The sequence below is a fragment of the Rhincodon typus genome, chromosome 2 (assembly GCF_021869965.1).
Source record: "Rhincodon typus isolate 14 chromosome 2, sRhiTyp1.1, whole genome shotgun sequence".
Taxonomy (NCBI): Eukaryota; Metazoa; Chordata; class Chondrichthyes; order Orectolobiformes; family Rhincodontidae; genus Rhincodon; species Rhincodon typus.
This window is the reverse complement of record NC_063333.1, coordinates 58682414-58703183: the sequence shown is the minus strand read 5'-3', so window position 1 is coordinate 58703183 and position 20770 is coordinate 58682414. Positions and strand designations below refer to the sequence as shown.

At 38.9% G+C, this 20770-nt stretch overlaps 2 protein-coding genes across 3 annotated transcripts in view; one reads left to right on the top strand and one right to left on the bottom strand.

Moving 5' to 3' along the window:
• cul1b (cullin 1b) overlaps positions 1-900 on the top strand; it is a 59700-nt gene extending 58800 nt beyond the window's left edge. The window contains exon 18 of the mRNA XM_048608114.1: positions 260-900. Within this exon, the coding sequence (XP_048464071.1) occupies positions 260-340 (81 nt within the window). The 3' untranslated portion in view covers positions 341-900. The remainder of the gene's footprint in view (positions 1-259) is intronic.
• An 858-nt stretch (positions 901-1758) lies between these two features.
• ezh2 (enhancer of zeste 2 polycomb repressive complex 2 subunit) overlaps positions 1759-20770 on the bottom strand; it is a 73623-nt gene continuing 54611 nt past the window's right edge. For both annotated transcript variants that reach the window (XM_020516020.2, XM_048616784.1), the window contains exons 15-20: positions 12414-12592; positions 9845-9940; positions 5894-5975; positions 5715-5795; positions 3684-3768; positions 1759-2058 (exon numbers count right to left, since the gene is read on the bottom strand). In XM_020516020.2, the coding sequence (XP_020371609.1) occupies positions 1998-2058; positions 3684-3768; positions 5715-5795; positions 5894-5975; positions 9845-9940; positions 12414-12592 (584 nt within the window). In that variant the 3' untranslated portion in view covers positions 1759-1997. The remainder of the gene's footprint in view (positions 2059-3683; positions 3769-5714; positions 5796-5893; positions 5976-9844; positions 9941-12413; positions 12593-20770) is intronic.

Here is a 20770-nt window from a genome sequence, read left to right as displayed (position 1 = left end):
CTAGGCCCGGAACGTCAGCCTTCCTGCTCCTCTGATGCTGCTTGGCCTGCTGTGTTCATCCAGCTCTACACCTGGTTATCTCAGATTCTCCAGCATCTGCAGTTCCTACTGTCTCTGTACTAGATCAGTTGTTGGAAAGGTGACTAGAAGTTACTGAAGAGTTGATTCTCTGCACATTTGTATTGTCAGGTACCTGTTCAATGTAAAATATCAAAACTTTGCATTTGCACCACCTCATTATCTAATTTTTCCTTTGCAGAAATGCATCGACATACTGATAGAAAAGGAGTATTTGGAGCGTGTGGATGGGGAAAAGGACACATACAGTTATTTGGCTTAATATTATAAAAGTGTCTGAATAAAACTTCATTCCTAAGACATGCTGGCTTTGAATACAGAGAATGCTATTAGTTTTGTGATAAAGATGGGATTGTAAAAGATTGCATTCTTGAACTCCATTGCAGCCAGTCTGCTGCCTGCTGGACCTCTAGTAAGAGTGGAAACCACCAGCCAGTCACATTTACTTTACAGAACTGTTCTCAGGATTGCTACATTTCAATATGTAAATATCAAAAAGAAACCCCTAACCTTAATACAGTAAAATGATAAAAAAGGAATTGAATCTTCTACATCGGGGTTGCATGCTACTGCCTTTCTGCATTTAAAAACCTTACTTCAGCTATACATGGCCACCACTGCTCTGAATGTAAGGGGCAGCAGGGAAAAATAAACTAATTTATGAATGCAATGTTGGCAGCACTTTCCGAAAGCATACTAGTGAATTTGAACGAGCCCTTTAGAAAAATGTGTAATCTGCATTATCTGCTATGAGAAAAACCATTTGTATAGTGTGGTTCATTTTTTAATGTGTGATAAATAAAATTTAATGATTTCTGTAAATAGTCTGATGCTTTAATACTTATTTTGCTGGGTTTAAAAAAACTTCAGATTGTAAGGCATCCCTCACTAACAATCCCTTAGTGCAACATTGTTATACTCAATGTAGAAACATATCCAACCTACAACAAAAACCAATGTTTAGCTTTTAGTGAAAATATTCTGAATGCTCAATAATCTTGTTTAGCAATTTTTAATGGGCTAGAGTACTTGAATTTATTTAGCACATTTATCTCTGAAGGCAATAGTTTTGGATCAGTTGGGGGGTAAGTGGGCACATGTCTTATTCTCTTTCCATTTGTTTATTCAATATTGAAATTGGGAGCTGATGTAATTGTCAAAAACACAGCAATACTGCTTTTTCAAGTATAAGCTTGAAAGGATGGGTTATTAGAGTAGATTTTGTGAGGGGAAAATTATATTTTTGCACTCGGAGAAAGGAGTATGCCTATGGATTCTATTTGTTTCTTGCCATTGAGCCAATTTTGGATCCTGCAACTGGAAGTCTGTTTCCATTAGGGTTCCGTAAAGCTCATTAAATAAACAGCATTAAATAAATAACTTATAAAAGTTACTATAACAGGTGGGCAAAATTAAGATGTGACTAATTTTATAATTTGCAAACTTAATGAGAGCTGACTGCTGGCAGATATTAATTGGGTGGTCAGGAAAGTGGCACATATTCAATGCTTTAAGAAGTAGGGAAGACCTTGCTACACATGTTCCGTTAATGAGTCCACTTATACAAACCTGTATGTGTTCCTTTATTCAAAGTTATGAGCTTAGGTGGATTGTATCTTAAATGTTAGGAAGGTGTTTCACACTGCACAAATGCTTAAAACAAAAACAGCAAGTCCAATATTTGAAGTATCATGAAAATTCAAGTTCTTTTTATTGATAATTGCACCAACAGCTCACCATACTGGTGTATAGTAAAAGTAGATATAAAACTGGCAGCTTTTGAAAAATGATTCATTATTTCAGTATAAATTATTGTCACAGTAGTTAATTAACCAGAGTTGTTTAAATATGTTTCCATACAGTACATAGAAATCCTGAAATATTAAAGCAGCTGCCTGTATAACTGAGGCAGTTTAATTTTATGGGATTTCCATCTCTCTCTCTATACCAACATACTTAAGGGCATCAGCTTGACTGTACCTAGAAAAAAAACAAAAAAGTGATCAATTTAGTCCAGCAATTTTCCAAACACTTTCAAAACTGTTAATTTTCCTTTTTAACTCGACACCCTTCAATTTAGGTGATCATAAATTTGTAACTGCTTGATGTAACTTCATCATGAACCTCCAACTGTGTTAGACAAAAGGAGACCAAAACATAAACCTGTGACTATGGTGTTTAAGTAAAAGTTTCTCTGCCACAGTGCATTTCAGATATTCCATGAACTATGCACATGGACAAGGAGCTGTATCTACAGGCATAGAGATGTTCTCATATACAAAATTCTGAGGACTGGATGCTGAGAAACTTTTTTCCCCTCCCGGACAACAATCAGGCCTAGGATTAGTTATTTAGGACAGGAGAAAAAAAGTTCTTTACTCTTGACAATTTAAGGTGTTTGGAATTCGACTCCAGGAGGTTGTGCTTGTTCACGTTAATAAGACAGAATGGTAGAATTTTGAGACGAAGGATTTGTAGGTAGGGCAGTGAAATAGCATGAGTTGTGGTAGATGATCAGCTTGATCTTACTGAATTGGTAGAATACCAAATATTCTGATTAGTTGGGCACAAAGCTTGAGAATCAAACAATATAAATTCAAGATGTTCCTGGACACAATTAGCAGTCACAGATTATACCTTGACGGAATAAAGAATAAAATCAATTTATTTGTGTTGGGGGGAGGGGAGGAGGCTAGATGCTGAGATGATGATTCCCCACATGGGAAATCCAAAAGTTTGAGAAGTTTGAAAATTAAGACAGACAATGAGAAATTTCTTGAGGGCTGTTTATCTTTGAAACCCTCTCCCACAGAGGACTGGTTCATTGAATGCATTCAAGGTCCATCCTGTACAGATTTGTTAGTTATGCAGCACTAAAGCCTCAATCAAATCAGTCCTGATGTCATTGTATAGCACAACAGGCCAAGGAACCTGGTCCTATTTCTCATGTTATACAATGAGCATAATTGTAGTAACACCTCATGATGTCCTATTTCTATCGTTGGCTTCCTTCATTTGCATCATCTAACCATCCAGATAGTTCTCAATTATTAATGTCAAAATACAATGTGCACAACTACAAAAACAGCTATGCAATTTTGGCAGAGAAGTTTAACAAGGGACAGTTCCAATGTTATTTATTTCAGCCACCATCTGACACCTTCCAAGACAATACTGAACTTGACCAGATGGTTTAGGCTCAACCGTTTTGATTTGCAATTCAAATAATGTTCAAATTATTCAGGTCACTAGCGCTTAAAAGTAAAGGCTGACAGTACTTCATAACTGTGCTATACTGAGTGACAGTATCACAACCCAATGGTTTTCCTTTGTACAAGAAAAGTCTTAAGGTTTATTCCTACTTACAGATATGACAAATGTAGTGATCCCCAAGTCACTGAGATAAAGAAATTGTTTTTGAAATGCTGGAAAACTAAATTTACGTGGATGAACCAATTTCAAAATGTATTTTGCTTTAACGCTTGCACATTCATCATCAGATCTTTTGACTTTAGCAATGCTCTAACATTAGAATTCCATCAGAACATTTTGAAACAAATCCTATTCTCCTAAACACTTGTACTGCTAAATAAGGAAGTTCATACCTGTAGTCAAAGAATAATTCTTCTCCAGTCTGGATTGCTCTTTTGGCAAAGATACCAATTCTATGGTCTCCATTCACCATCATTACTAAAATCAAGATAAAAAATATGAATTCATAAATTCCAGCTATAGTGCCAACCATGGCTCAGCTGGTAGTATGAAGTCCGAGTCACTAGGTTTCAGATTCAAATCCAACCTCAGGGCTCAAACAAAAATTAAGACGAACTTCTTTGCAGTAGAGGGAATTGCTGCACCATCAAGGATGCCATCTTTTGGGATGGCATCTTAAACTTAGCCATTAAAGATTTACAGAGTCAAAGCAGATCAACAGTTGAGCTACTGTATTGTTTTGGCCAAAATAAGTCACTCGATCCACAAAAACGCTTCAATACGATTAATATGTACCCTATGGAATGGCCTTGCTATTTGCTCTATTGTATAAAAATGATAAAAGGAATGAATTCAGAGTGAACACCTAGATTGGACCATACAAGCCCAAATAACCCTATAAAGTCATCCTTCCAAATATCTAAGGGCTTGTATGAAAATTGTGGAGCATTATCCCACAGACTAATTAAGAAAGCAGCCTGCCATGAGACACATCCATTGAATTAACTTAGACCTGATCCATTCGTTGTGCGATTACTTAACCCGGTCTATCGAATGCAAGCAGTTGTAAGTTGTTCCTTCACCAAACTGACATCTCATTTAGTGGTATGCCTTGTGCTTATCCCAGCATGCCCTACTGTATACTTCTTCAATCCAGATTTGATGGTACTAACTTCCTACAAGTGAACATATAAAAAGTTCTCTTGTTGTGCCATAACACTTCCATGATTCTGTGAAGAAAGCAGAATTCCTGAGGCGAGGTGAGTGACCGCTGTTAACATCAAAACCAGCATTTCGTCTAGTGTGACCACTAAAATCAATGGAAAATAGGGAGGAGGTTGGGGTTGTACCTAACACTAAGAGATTGTTGTAGTTGTTGTTTTATAACCCTTATCTCTGGACATTGCTCGAGGTTTCTCTGGGTACTGTCCATTTTTCTCCCTCCATGGGCATGGGCATCGCTGGCTAGGCTAGCTCACTCTTATTTGCTCAAGATGGTGGTGGTAAGCTACTTTCTTGAACCACAGTAGACTATATGGGACTTTTCATAGAGGAAAGATGGAGGACACAGGCCCGTATTCTCTAGAGTTCAACAAAATGAAAAATTATCTAATTTAAACTTCAAATATTCATAAAAGGCTGGGCAAAGTGGATGCAGAAAGAATGTTTTCCTTTGCTGGGAGCTAGAAGTGGGATGTCCTGGTACTAAGGGACAATGTATCAGAATAAGGGGCAAACCATTTAGGGCTGAGACAAGGAGGAATTTCTTCAGAGGGTAGTGAATCTTTGGCATTTTCTTTTAAACCCCAGGGTTGTAAAAATAAAAGTGATGATTTACTCATGACATCAAGGAATATACCACAGGAAAAAAGTGTTGAAATGGCTGATCAACCATCACCCAGAAAAGGTAGAGTAGGATTGAAGGCTTGAATGGCTTACTTCTACTCATTTCAATATAGTTACTCCCACAGTGCTGTTGTTATGAAGAACAAAACACTACCTTGAAAGACACAAGCAACAGTTGCATGGGAACAACACTACCTGTAAGTTGCTCTTTCAAACAAAAAAGAACCTAATCATTATTACCAGTGTTACTTGTACCAATTTGCATAACACAAGCATCCACATTTCCTAAATTACAATAAGGACTACATTTCAAAATCACTTTGGCTACAATGTGCTTATATCGAAGACAAAGTTGTTCTCTTCTTCACATCATTTAAAATCCACTTTAAACAAATTTTGTTTATAGATACGTAAATTGAGCATTGGCTGATTGCAGTGTCTCTAACAGACTTAACTCTTGTGTTCAGATATTTAGGAGGGGGACATGTACTTTGGTTGTACTGTAACTGTAAAATCAAAAAAGGTTCGTCAGCCAACATCCTTTTGATAAACTTTAGAAAAAGCAAAATGATACTCACCTTTGGCATAACAATTAGGATTGACAGAATGGTTTGCAAATCGTATTTTGTTACCCTTGCGTGTTGCATCAACAACAAAGTCTGAAATAGACGAAGGAATATTATGAAGTGACATTTACATTTTCATAATTCTGAATGCTTTTACTTATTCAGGTTATTTAAGCTGGGAATGTTTGTACCATTGTTAAGGTTGAAAAGGAAGCTGCACATATATTTGTCATAAACTTTGCCACGGCGATCAGCTTCATCCTGAGATATAATCTGAAAAACAGCTTGCATTAGTTATTGCATCACTACATAATAGAAAATAACTCTATTGACATCTGTGACCTTAAAACTATGATTAAATCAGAGAGACTTGTAGGGACTTCAAAGAATTCAAGACAGAACAGTAACACCCCACTCACTTTTAAAACACAAAAGCAGCAACATAACATTGAGTATAGGAGTTGGGATGTTATGACCAATGAAGACAAGCATTCCAAACAGTGTCCACCTGTGAAGCCACTTTCAAGGTAATATGCACCTGCACCTCTTGGGCTCTACAATTAACTGCATAAGTCCCGCCCTGGTTTGCCTTACCAAAATGCAAGACCTCACGTTTGTCTAAATTAAACTGCATCTGCCCCTCCTCGGCCCTGAGCCCATTTGATCAAGGTCCCATTATACGCAATCATCTTCACTGCCCACTACATTGCCAACTTTGGTGTCATCTGTAAAATTATTAACCATACTTCCTATTTTCATACCCAAATCAACTATATAAATTTGAAAGCAGTGGGCCCTGCATCGATCCTTGTGGCACACTGCTGGTCACAGGTCTCTAGTGTGACAAGCAACCCACAACCACCACTCTCTTCAAGCCAATTGTATGTCCAAATGGCTAGATCTCTTTGGATCCCTGTGATCTAACCTCACCAACCAGTCTACCACGTGAAACCTTGAACGCCTTGCTGAAGTCCATATAGACAACGTCTACTGCTCTGTCTTCATCTATGTTCTTGGCCACCTCTTCAAATGACTCGAGACATGAGTGCTCACGCACAAAGCCATGTGTAAAGCCTGTCCCTCAGAATTCCCTCCAATAACTTACCAACCACCAACATAAGGCTCACTGGTCTATAGTCCCCTGGCTTTTCCTTACCGGCTTTCTTAAATAATAACAGAACATTAGCCAACCTCCAGTCTTCTAACACCTCACTTGCGGCTGTTGATGAAATGAATACCTCACCAAGGGGCCCAGCAACGTTTTCCCTAACTTCCCACAAAGTTCTGGGAAACATCTGATAAATTACCAGGAATCAATCTATTGTTTAGCATTTTAAGACCTCCAGAGCTCTTCTATAATAAACACTTTTCAAGAAATCACTATTCATTTCCCCAAGTTCCCTAGTTTCCATGTCCTTCTCCATAGTAAATACTTAAATGAAATATTAGTTTCGTCTCTTACCCATCTCCTATAGTTCCATACAGATGGCCACATTGATCTTTAAGAGGCCCATTTCTCTCCCTATTTTTCAATCCTCCCACTGTAGGGAAGTTATAAAACTGCATATTGCATCTGTACTGAAGACAAAATTTTCTCCAATTAAATATATGGACTGCTGAAGCCATTATTTTCCCTGCTCCAAACAACACTCCCTTATTATTGATCACGTCCCTCTCCCTGGCAGCAGTAGAGCTTTTTTTTAATTCATTAACAGGATGAGGGTGTCACTGGCTAGGCAGCATTTATTGCCCATCCCTAATTTCCCCAAAGGGCAGTTCACAGTCAACTACATTGCTTTGGGTCTGGAGTCATGTAGGCCAGACCAGGTAAGGATGGCAGTGTCCTTTCCTAAAGGACATGAGTGAACCAGATGGGTTTTTCCCAACAATCGACAATGGATTCACAGTCATCATTAGATTGTTAATTCCAGATATTTTTATTAAATTCAAACTCCATCTGCCGTGGCAGGATTCAAACCTGGGTCCCCAGAATGTTATCTGGGTCTCTGGATTAACAGTCCAGTGACAATACCACTAGGTCATTGTGTCCCCTCAAACCATTCTACCTTGAACCTTAGTGTCACAAGATGACTTTTCAACAACATATATGCTAGGACTTAGACTACCTGCTTCCAACTCAGTTATGAACTTGTTCACCTGCTGCGAGACCCTCATCCATGCCTTTAACCTCAACTCAGCTGTTCACAGTGCTTGTCTGGCTGGTCCCCTACATTCTATCTTTTACAAACTTAGGGTCAACCAAAATCTTGCTGTCCATGCCCAACTCTGATCAAGTCCCATTAAAACTATCACCATGCTCATAATGACAGATTGGCTCTCATTTAAGCAATTTCTTGGTTTTGAAAGTTCTTATCCGAATTTTCAAATCCCTCCACAGCCTTACCCTTCCCGCCCTCTAATCTTCTTCCAGCTGCATTGCCCTTCCCTCCTTCTATAATTCTTCTAGCCCCACAACACTCCCAGATATTTGTGACACTCCAATTCTGTCCCAAGTACACCCAATTTAAATTGCTTCACCAGTGTAGCTGCACCTTCAGTTGCCTAGGAGTCTGCTTGCTACATGTCTCCAACACATGCCCGCTTTTAAGGCAATCCTTCAGATCCACCTCTTTAACCTGGCCTTCTATGTTCTCAAGTGTCTTGATGTCATATTTGTTTTATAGTACTCCTATGAAGCAATTTGCAATGTTTATTACAATAAAGACATCATATGAATGTTATTGTTAACAGAACGGACAGGTAAGCAGATGCAACTCCATGCACAGAAACTGTAAAATATCCTGAACAGTTATTTCAACAGAGAAGCAGAAATCAGCATTGCAGACAGAAATTAGAAGATATAAAATGACATAAATTGGATTTATTTAAGAGAATCAGTGAATATAAAAATCAAGCAATGTTGAACTTGTGCATGGATACTGCCAATTTTAATTGGAGATAACAACCACCTCCTGTTGGGGAGTTCCAGATATCTAATTCTGTTCCTACAAAATACTATTTGCTGTCATTATCCCTAGATGGCCCAGCTCTAATTTTAAATTAACAGCAGTTCTGTTGTTTTGAAATTGAGAGCTCCAATTCCCTTTAATCATCTTAAAAGGTATCTTAGAATTTTTGATTTTTAAATAAATAATATTAATGTGCCATCTTAATTCTGTGGCAGTCACATCCATTAATCCTGAAAGCAACTTGAAGCGAGTATATAGGAAAACAAAGTGGATTCAATATGCATTTGTTTTAGCTTTGGAAACGAGACTGAAATGCAATCACATCTATCAAAATTGCATCTTCTCGAATGTATTGTCGATTATTACGAATATTGTGAAGCAGTCAAGCAATCCAATTTCAAATGAATCAGTCAACAGCATGATTTGATTAAAAAAAAATGGTTATTTTACTTACACCCCTCCAGAAGGCTAGGTGATGTAGACAGCTTGCCTCAGTCAAATTTAAGTCCCTCTAAACTACATCCCCATTTAAAGATCACCACTTCATCGAAACACAATTAGTTAAAACACAAGATAAATGAGTTAATTTTTAACATATGTAGCAAATCATAGAATAGAATCATAGAATCCCTACGGTGTGGAAACAGGCCATTCAGCCCAACAAATCCATACTGACTCTCCAAACAGCATCCCACCTCGACGCACTCCCTTACCCCGTTCACTGTAAACCTGCATTTCCCATAGCTAATCCACCTAACCTGCACATCTTTGGACAGTGGGAGGAAACCAGAGCACCTGGCAGGAACCCACAAAGACACAGGGAAAATGTGCAAACTGCACACAGTCACCTGAGGTTGGAACTGAACCTGGGTCCCTGGCACTGAGGTAGCAGTGCTAACCTGAGCCTCCATGCCGCCCTTGCAAGTTTTGCAAGTCTAATTGCATTCATTGAGATCTGTAGCATATTTAGGATAGCAACTGCCACACAGTTTCCACAAAAGTGATTGTCCAAACTAAGTCAAACATACTATAAATCTGCACAAATAAACATAGTTCAGCAGTTTTAGAAGTGACTGGGAATATGCAATTACTTGACAATTAGCACTCAAATTTATAAACAGGCAACAAGTTCTGATATTTAACCCTAACAGTACATGTGACATTTCAACATACCTCTCCACAATATTCAGAGATGAATTCATTTTTCTGCACCGGTTCTTTGATGAAGATGCCCCATCCAGCTACATCAGATGGTGCAAGCAGCAAATGCTATGATACAAAATCAGAAAGCTTTTGATAAGCTATAAAGTGACTTACAATGCAAGTGAAATGATTAATAAAGCAGATTAAACTGCCCACACTGCGATGCTCAGAACATTCACAATTAAAGAGGGGCACTGTGGGCATTAATTCATCATGGACAGCTAGACACAGAATAATTGTAATATGGCTACATAAAGAACAGGTCTCACAACTAAGCAATGAAGGATATAATAAAGAATGGTTTGGGGCGGGGTGGGGGTGGGGCAGGAAATTATACTAAAAGCAGTATTCTACAGACCACCAATATTGGAAGGGAAAAATCAAAAAACAGTAAGAAAATCTATGAAATGAATAAAAGAGAATAATATTACAAACTGTAACAGTTTCCAAATTAAGAAATGGTCAAAGAAAGGGAAGAGTTTTTACAACACATTCAGGATTCCTGTCTTACATAGTATGCAAGGAATGCAAAAGATAGGAATCAATGTTGGATCCAGTAACGGAAATGAACCAGAACAAATAAAGTAAGAGAAATATCTCAGCAATGATCAAAGATAACATAAAAACTTATCAATTTAAAATAAGACAAGACAAGAACAGAATAATGAACTGGCAGAAGAAAAATTGTGACGTAGAATAAAAGCAAAAGCAGGAAAGAAATTGCTTGATAATAAAAATGTAGAAAACATTTTAAAAAGATGATGAAAAGTTCAGACAAAATACATTCTACCAAAAGGCAAAAAGAAACCAGTCAATAATTAAAAACCATCCCCAAATAAAGAAAGCTGGGGTAAAATGAAAACTAAACAAAAATAAAAAACTTGTACAAGTACCCCTTATAATCTCCAAATATAACACATGCCAATTTTTATGTATACTTAAATCTGCTTTATCACCACATATGACACATGCAGTCTTTTGAAAACTGCAATCAAAGTGGCAATTTAGTGACAGAAGTAGTGAGCAAACTTCACTAAGTTAAGGGTTCTTTCATTAATTTGCAAAGCAGCCAGCTCCATGCCCATAAAAATGTAATACTCAAGTAAATCAAACAAGTCAACAGCATTTATCAATTGATTCAATGGAGCACGGGACATGTGTACAAGTTTGTCAGAGCAAAAAAAAGTGTGATTCTTTTAAATAACTATGCATTATCGTGCACAACACATCCAGAAATGGCAACCTTCATTGGTTTGTTACCATGTAGAAGTACACATCCTAACTTCTGGACACATTTTTAGGAAACAGATGAGAATCACATTCAGGCAATCAAATGACAATTTGTCCTTTCTTCTAACTTCCATGAGGCAGTTAGAATGTATAGTAGCAGGGAGATTAATCAAGTCTTATCTAGAGTTAATCACAGGAACTGCAAGCCTGATTAACAATGCCACACTAGATTTAGTTTAATTCCTGTCTGGCAAGATGGCGGCAGGGTAAGTCACTTCATTCAGAGCTCCATGCTGCTCGCCAGTTCCCTTTCCTTTTTTCCTTCTTTCTCCTCTCTGTAGTAATTCTATGCCCCACCCCCGCCCTTTTAACTACCAACCTAAAGGTTTGAGAAGGAGTCGCTGAGGTAGCAGTGGTGGCCTAGCGAGGTGCAGCACCTATATCATTGTGGAGATGGGACTTGGGATTCAGATCTGGACTTGTTTTTTTCTCTCCTCGCTTACCTTTTGACTCTTAACTCTAGTTTTTGTAACCAAGTGGGCGTGAGTGAACGGTGACTTTGTTCACTTTTCGCTGTACTTGTGTATTCCTATATTTAGTACGTGTGATAGATAAATAAAACTAAACCTAAAATAAATAAATAAATTTGATGTGGGACCTGAGATTTTGCTCCATTTTGAGAGTCAGTGCTGCTTGGATTTAGTTTGGTCATAACTGATCCACGAGAACATATAAATTAAACTTAGGAAGAAAAAAAAAAAGAGAGCAGTCGGCAGCCTTTTGATCCTAAAACCTGCTAATAACTTCCCTCGGACACACCTCAAGCTAACTGGTCTACAGTTTCTGGTTATCCGCTTCCATCCCATCCTGAATAACAGACGTATATTTGCTACTTTCCAGACTGATAGCGAATTTTGGAAAACTAACAGCAACACTTGAACTACTTGATTATCCATATCTTTAAAATCCTAGGACGTGGCCCATCAGGACTTAGAGACCTGTCAGCCTGCAGCTCCATTAGTTTGCTCAGTGTTGCTTCCCTCATGATCATAATTTCACAAAGTTCCTCACTCCTTTCCAACTCCTAATTTATGGTTATTCCTGGGATTTTTTTGCAACCCATAAATCAAAGTTTGATTGGATAGTTTTCAAGATACCAGCCAAGGATTTATTTGTCATGATGATAGGGGCAGGGTGTCCAGGGTCAACATGGAAACATATTAGAGATGCAAAAATAACCTACATTATAAATCTAAAACATATATTATGGTAATAACAACATATAACAACACAAACCATCAATTATCACCTTTTTGGATCCTCGTTGGATGCTGCAGTTCTTGCAGGACACATTCTTACTATCCCAGTGATCAGCAGCTCCACAGGTTTGACATAAGTCAGGATCACACTCACGCACAGCAAGGTAACAAGGACACTGCTTGGTGTTACATTGGGCCTTGCAACGACAGCCAGGGAATCTGTTCTGACCTAATGGAGAAAATTTTGCTGAATAAAATATTGGTGTAATTACTAAAGCTCACAACAGATTACATTTTGCATGCTCTCTCATTTTACCATACCATGGTAATCAAATGGCTAAATAAAAGATCAATTACTTAATTTCACTTTATGAATTAAACCTGAATCCAAATCCTACACCAGCCAGGTTGCACGAAAAAGAGTTGCCTTCAAATTAGCGTTAATGCCTTCAATCAATATTCACAGCATTACAATTTGAGAGAAACAACCAATAAATGAAACTGAAACAGATATCTAACTGATAGTACGGATGTACAATCCATCACCTACAGCTTATAACTAAAGTAATTCCTGTCAGGGAAAAACTTTTTTTTGTTATTTTGCCTCTTTAGTCTGTCTAAATTACTATTTATTAACTTTATTCACTGAACACAAATTTCTTTTAGATAGCTTGGAATTTAAGTCAACATTTTACCATTTATTAATCAGAATCATTTTCATAATTGTTAAATATTAGCAATGACACTGCCACTGCAGTACTATTTGCATTGCCAGTTTATAAATAATACAACTGGGATACAATCTGTATGAAAGATGCCATCAAGTTGTCCAATAGAGGAGTGAAATTACTGGAGACCCTTTATCACCAGTAAGCTGCAAACAAATGCAAAGCAAGCTGAAAATGTTTAAATCCCACTAGATTCCAAATGAGGCAGACTTTTATTTGATTTCCCCTTCCCACTAATATGATTGGCACGCTACAGAAAGTGCCCTGATCCACTTGCAATAATGGAGGAACATATCTGATTTATTACTCACTTAGAGGAGTAATTCTTTGTCAGCAAGGCAGAAATTAACTGCCAGACATTGAAGAAACTTGGCAAAAATCGAAGCAAATGGGAATGTTCAGACAGCAATGGAGACTGCGTCACTGACTCTATTCAAGACCAAGTTAGACAAATTTTCGAGTGTCACGAGTTGATGGATAGGCAAAGCAGCGGCCACAATCAGATCAGCCATGATCTTAATGAGGAGCAGGTTGAAGGACAAAATGATCTACTCCTGCTTCTTTTCTTTAATGGTCCTATCTCCAAACTCTTCAATTTCTGCATTTCTACAATTTCTTGCACATTCTGTATTTTAATCACTTCAGTTTTTGATAATTTGTCCATTCAGCTCCTTGTGTAACTTGGTATAACGTTTTTGTTTAATAACACTTCTGTGAAGAGTCTACAACTCCACTACATTAAAGGCAACTTATAAATGCATGTTGCTATTATAAATAAAACACTGGTTTAATTACAATGGTCAACTAAAGGTCGGAAATTCCAATGTTGTCCATTGCCAGAGTTTGCAGATTTCAAAACTGGCAGGAGCAGTGTATAAATCAATAAACAGCAGCATGTAAAAAGAATAGGGCAATAATTATGGGTCACTTTAATCTTCATGTTGATTGGGTTAATCAAGTTGCAAAGGGTAGCTACAAGAAAGTCAGGGATTTCATTAGGAATCATTTCCTAGACCAACTGTCATGGAGCCAAGTAGGGATTAAGCTATCCTGAATATGGTAATCAGTAAGAGTCAAGTTTAATAAATAACCTCAGTAAACGATGTCCTACAAACTATTGATCATAAGATGATTAATCAGTTTGAGTGTGAGAAACCCCGAGTTGGAAACAACTTAATAAAAGGGAAGTACGATAAAATGAAGACAAAGTAGCTAAAGTGGACTGGGCAGATGGATTAGTAGGACAAACAGTAAGCAAGCAGTGGTAAACATTTAAAGAGGTAATTCATGACTCTCAGCAAAAATATAATCCAGTAAGGAGGAAAGAATCTGAGAAAGCAATAAACCAACCGTGGCTGACCAAGGAAGTTAAGAAGAGCATGGAGTTGAAACAAAGAGCATATAAAAGGAGGCAAAAAAAAATCAGTGATAGCCCCAAAGACCGGAATAAATTCAGAATCCAGCAAAGGACTAAAAAGATAGTCCCCATTGTTTTACCAGACCATAGGGTTCCTTTCTCAGAGACAGAATGCGAGAGTTACCATGCCTCAGACTTGGAGAGAGGTTGAGAAGGAGAATCCTTCACAGTAACCTCAGCTGCTGTGGGAATCAAACCCCGTTTTTGGCATCACTCAGTACTGCAAATAAGCCAGCGAACAGAGCTAACCGATAAGAGAAAATAAACTTTAAACAAACTAGCAAGGAATATGAAAACTGACAATAAAAGCTTCTTTAAATATATAAAAAGGAACAGAGGTCAAAGTGGACATATGCCCCCCTTAGAAAATGAATTTGGAGAGATAGTTATGGGGAACAAGGAAGTGGCAGAGGAGTTAATCAGATATTTTGTATCAGTCATAATGGTGGAGGAATTAAGTGTCATCACGATCACTAGAGAAGTAGTACTAGACAAACTAACAGGACTAAAGACAAATATGTCTCCTGGTCCTGATGGCTTCCATCCTAGAATCCTAAAAGTAGCAGCAGAGATAGTGGGTGCATTGGCGGTAATTTCCAAAAATCCTTGGATTCTGGAGTAGTACTAGAGAATTGCCAATGTGATACCCCTATTCAAAAAAAAGATAACCATAGGCCAAATAGTCTACCATTTATTGATAGAATAAGTTATTAAGGAAGTTTGGAAAAATCAATGTAATCTAGCAGTCATTATGACTTGATGAAGGGGAAATTGTGTCTGACTAATTTATTAGAGATTTGCGAGGAAATCACAGATTGGATAGAGGGGAGCCGTTAGATGTGTTGTATATGGACTTCCCGAGGATGTTCAACAAGGTACCTCGGAGAATTTTAAACCATAAGACAAGAGCCTGTGGTGCTATGGATAGCATACTGGCATGGACAATGGGATTGATTAAAAGGCAAGAAAACAAAGTACAAGTGCAAGCTTGCAAGGACCTTAAATTGATTGTAAAAAGCTTCTTTATTTAACTAAAGAGAAAAAAAAGTGAAGACAAATGCAAGTTCCTTACAGTCAGAACCACACAAGTTACAACACAGAATAAAGAAATGGCGGATTGATTAAATACTGACTTTATCTTCTTTTGTAAAGACAGACCACAAATTAACACCCCAAAAATGTTGGAGAATGCAGGACTTGGGGAAACTGATGGGATCAAAGGTTGATAAAATCCACAGAGCCCTGCATTCCACATCTCAAATTGCTTAAGGAAGTAACCAGGGAAAGTGTGGGTGCAAGTACGGTCATTTTCTAGGATTCTATTGACTCTGGACCTGTTACTGTGGATTGGGTTGCAATTGAGAAATTAGGAAAGGTATTAAAGTGCCTATATGGTCAACGGTAACCCCTCATGAAGCTTAATACCACACAGGACAAGGTATCTCACAACAGTTTAAGTCGTAAAAGCTTCAGTGTTGAACATGGCAAACTGGCATAGAAATAGAATTGGCAGGGAACAGCAAGAGTAGATTAAGGATTTCTTTTTCAGATTGGGAACCTGCAACCAGTGGGGGTTCCACAGCAATCAGTCCTGGGACCACAAATATTTACAATATATATTAATGGTTTACAGGAAGGAAACAGATGTACCATAGCCAAATTTGCAGATGACAAAAGTTGTTGGAAAAGCAGGTTGTGAAAGGGATACAAACATTATAGAGATTTATTGATAGGTTAAGTAAATGGGCAAATGGAGTATAATGTGGGAAAATGTAAAGTTGGTCACTTTGGAAGAAAGAACATTATTTGAATGGAGAGAAATTGCAAAAAGCTGCAAAACAAAAGGGACCTGGAGGTACTTCTGGATGAAACAGAAAGATCTACCACACAGGCAGAGGGTAAACAAGAAAGTTAATGGAATGTTAATCAGTTATTTCATGGGAATCAGGGCACAAGAGTAGGGAAGTCTTACTTCAAATGTGCAAGGTACTAGTGAAACTACATCTGGAGCACTGAGAGCAGTTTGGGTCCCCTAAATTAAAGAACAATATTTCATTGGAGGCAGTTCAGAGAAGGTTCACAAGGATGATCCCAAGTATGGCAAGATTGGCTTATGAGCAAAGATTAAACGGGTTGGGACTCTACTCGTTGGAATTTAGAAGCACGAGATGTGATCTCATTGAAACAAATAGGACTATTAAGGGGCTTGACAGGCTAAATGCTGAGAGGTTATTTCTCCCCATAGGAGAGTCTAGGACCAGAGAACATAGTGTCAGAATAAAGGGAACAAAGGAATGAACCAATTTAAGACTGAGATGAGGAGTAATTACATATTTTTCCTCAGAGGGTTGAATGTCTTTGTCCCTACAGCTCTCCGTGGCGAGGACTTCCACAGACCCTATAGTTAATGTTGAGGTAGATAGATTGATCATGAAGGGAATCAAGGCTTAGTGGGGAGAGGCAGGAAAGTGGGCATGAGGAACTTCAGATTAGCATGCTTCTACTGAATGATGGCATAGGCTCGGAGTCGAATGGCCTACTATGTATTATGGTCTTCAAAGACTCATTTATTCCCTCTAAATGTCTTTATTCTGAGAGAATTCAAAATGCTACAAGCTAGTTAGCCTAACATCATTTAGGATGAATTAATCAATTTAAATGCTAACAAGACACTTTAACAAACATATGATTTAGGCAGGGCAAATATGGATTTTTTTGAGAAGGAAATCAATTTTCCAAAGCTATTTAAGTTTGAGGGTGCAGTTCAGGGTAAATAGAACCAGTGAATGTAGAATATTTGGATTAGTTAAAGTGCCACGTAAAAAAATGTTGTACAAGAAAAGAGCGCAAAGGGTAGGAATACCCAAGTTGTTTTTCTGTTCACAGGTTGTTTCTGGTGAGATGTTACTGAGCAAAGAGAAAAGAACAATACAGCACAGGACTAGGCCCTTCAGCCCTCCAAGCCTGCATCGATATATTTTGCCCTTCCTTACTGAAAATGTCTTCATTTACAGAATCCATAACCCTCTATTCTCTTCCTGTTCACTTATTCGTCCAGGTGTTTCTTGAATGCTGGTATTATGTCTGCTTCCAACACCACCTCTAACAGCATAAATGATTTGGCACTCCAGGCACTCACCACCCTTTGTGAAAAACTTGCCACACATCTCTTTTAAACTCCCCTCACACCGCATCTTGAACCTGATTGAGCCCTCCACATGGGAAAAAGCCTCATACTTTCCACTCTATGCCATTCACAATCTTATAAACCTCTATCAGGTCGTCCCTCAACCTCCTGCATTCCTGTGAAAACAAACACAAGCTATCCAAACTCTCTTCACAGCTAAAATCCCCCATACCAGACAACATCCTGGTAAACCTTTTCTGTGTCCTCTCCAAAACATCCACATCCTTCTGGTAGTGTGGTGACCAGAACTGTAAGCAAGATTCCAAGTGTGTCCTAAATAAAGTTTCATAAAGTTGTCGCATAACTTGCCTATCCTTATACTTAATGTTCCTTCCAATGAAGGTAAGCATGCCATAGGCCTTGTTTACTACCTTATCTAGCTACGCTGCCACCTTCAGTGATCTGCGGACCTGCACACCCAGATCCCTCTGCATTTCAGCACTCCTAAGAGTTCTGCTATTCACTGGATAATTTCCACCTGTACTTGACCTTCAAAAATGCATCATCTCACATTTATCCAGATTAAAATCCATCTGCCATTTTTCTGACCATGCCTCCAACTGATCTATTTCCTGCTGTATCTTCTGACAATCTTCCTCACTATCTGCAATTCCACCAATCTTTGTATTATCCGCAAACTTATTAGACCAGCTATGTTTTCCTCCAAATCATTTATGTGGACCACAAACAGCAGAGGTCACCTGCAGCCCAGCACCGATCCCTGTGGAACACCACTTGTCACAACCCTCCATTCCGAAAAGCATCCTTTCACCGCTACCCTCGGTCTCCTATGACTAAGCCAGTTCTGTATCCATCTTGCCAGCTCACCCCGGTACCATATGACTTCACTTTTTATACCAGTCTGCCATGAGGGATCTTGTCAAAGGCTTTACTGAAGTCCATATAAATAACATCAACCACTTTTCCTTCAATCATCTTCATCACGTCCTTAAAAAACTCAAGTTAATGAGGCACGAGTTCCCCTGCACCAAACCATGCTGTCTGTCGCTAATAAGTCCATTTGCTTCTAAATGCTTATAGATCTTGTCCTGAGAATTTATTCCAATAATTTCCCCATGCGAGGCCTGGATTATCCCCTTTACCCTTTTTAAACAATGGAACAACAATGGCTATTCTCCAGTTATCTGGGGCCTCATCTGTGGGCAAAGAGAATACAAAGATATCTGTCAATGCTCCAGCAATTTTTTCTCTTGCCTCCCTCAATATTCTGGGATAGATCCCATCAGGACCCAGGGACTTAGCTACATTGATACTTTTGAACTACATTGAACACAACACCTCCTTTTTCATAGCAGCTGGGCTAGAAATTTGACCCTCCCTTCCCAGAGATCATCTTCCACCAATTCCTTCTGTTTAGTCAATACCAATGCAAAGTATTTATTTAGGACCTAACCTACCTTTTCTGGCTCCACACATACAGACCTTCTTTTGTCCTCGAGTGAGCCAACCCTTTCCATGGCTATCCTCTTGCTTTTTATACATGTATAAAAAGCTTTGGATTCTCCTTAAGTCTGTTTGCTAACAACTTTTCATGACGCTCTTTTAGCCCTTCTAATTCCTTAAAGTTGTTTCCTACTTTCCTTATATTTCAAGGGCCTCATCAGTTCCAATCCTTCTAGACCTTACATATGCTTCCTTTTACTTTTTGACCAAGGTCTTAACATCTCTGGTCATCCAAGATTCATACACCTTGCCATACCTACCCTTCACCCTCGCAGAAACATGCCACTCCTGAACTCTTATCAACTGCCATTTGAAATACTTCCACATGTCCAATGTGGATTTAACTTCAAACAGCCACCTCCAACCAAAATTCTCCAATTCCTGCCTAATATTGTGTAGTTCTTCGACCTCAATTTAACACCTTCGCCCGCGGTTATCCCAATTCATGAGTATATTAAAATTCACGGTATTATGGTTACTACTCCTGAAATGCTTCCCCCAGTGAAACTTGACTCCCCTAGCTGGGCTTGTTTCTTAAAACCAGGTCCAGTATGACCGCTTCCCTGGTTGAACTGTTTACATACTGTATCAAGAAAGCCTCCTGAATGATCCTTTCAAATTCTGCCTCATCCAAGCCCCTAGCACAAAACAAGTCCCAGTCAATACAGGAGCAGTTAAAAATCACCCACCACAACAATTGTGCTGTTTTTACATCTTTCCAAAATTTGTCTACATATTATCTCCTTTATCTCCCGCTAGCTGTTGGGAGGCCTGTAGTAACCCACAGCATTGTGGATTTCACTTTTCCTATTCCTGAGTTTTACCTGTATTGCCTTGCTGCACAAGTCCTCTGATGTATCCTCCCTCAGTACAGCTGAGAGATACTCCTTGACCAGTAGTGCAACGCCCCCACCCCTTCTACATCCCTTTCCATCAACCCGAAATGCTAAATCCTGAGACATTCAGCTGCCAGTCCTGTCCCTCGTTCAACCAAATCTCCGTAATTACAATAAATCATAGTTCTATGTACTAATCAAAGCTCTAAGTTCATCTATCTTGCCTAGTGTACTTTTAGCATTGAAACCCATACATTTCAGACCATCTCCCTTGCTCTTTTCGGCAGCATTACTCTGCCTGTTCTTATTCTTAGTCAGGTTTGCCTTGGTTTCTACCTCTCCCTCCATTTCTGTACCTACTGCCCCACCCTTCTGGTTCCCACCCGCCCCCGCTCCCCCCCCGCCACACTAGTTTAAACCCTCTCCAACCACTGTACCCCTCCAAGGGCATCAGTCCCGGTCTTGCCCAGGTGTAATCTGTCTAGTGTACACAGGTCCCACCTCCCCCAGAACCAGTCCCAAAGCCTCACGAGTCTGAAACCGTCCTCCTCACACCACCTTTTCAGACACATGCTCATCCTATATACTGCTGCTTCTACTGACTAGCTCTGGGACTGGTAGTAACCCTGAGACAATTACCTTTGAGGAACAAAAACAAAGTTGCTGGAAAAGCTCAGCAGGTCTGGCAGCATCTGTGGAGGAGAAAACAGAGTTAACGTTTCGGGTCCAGTTCTGAGGAAGGGTCACTGGACCTGAAACGTTAACTGTTTTCTCC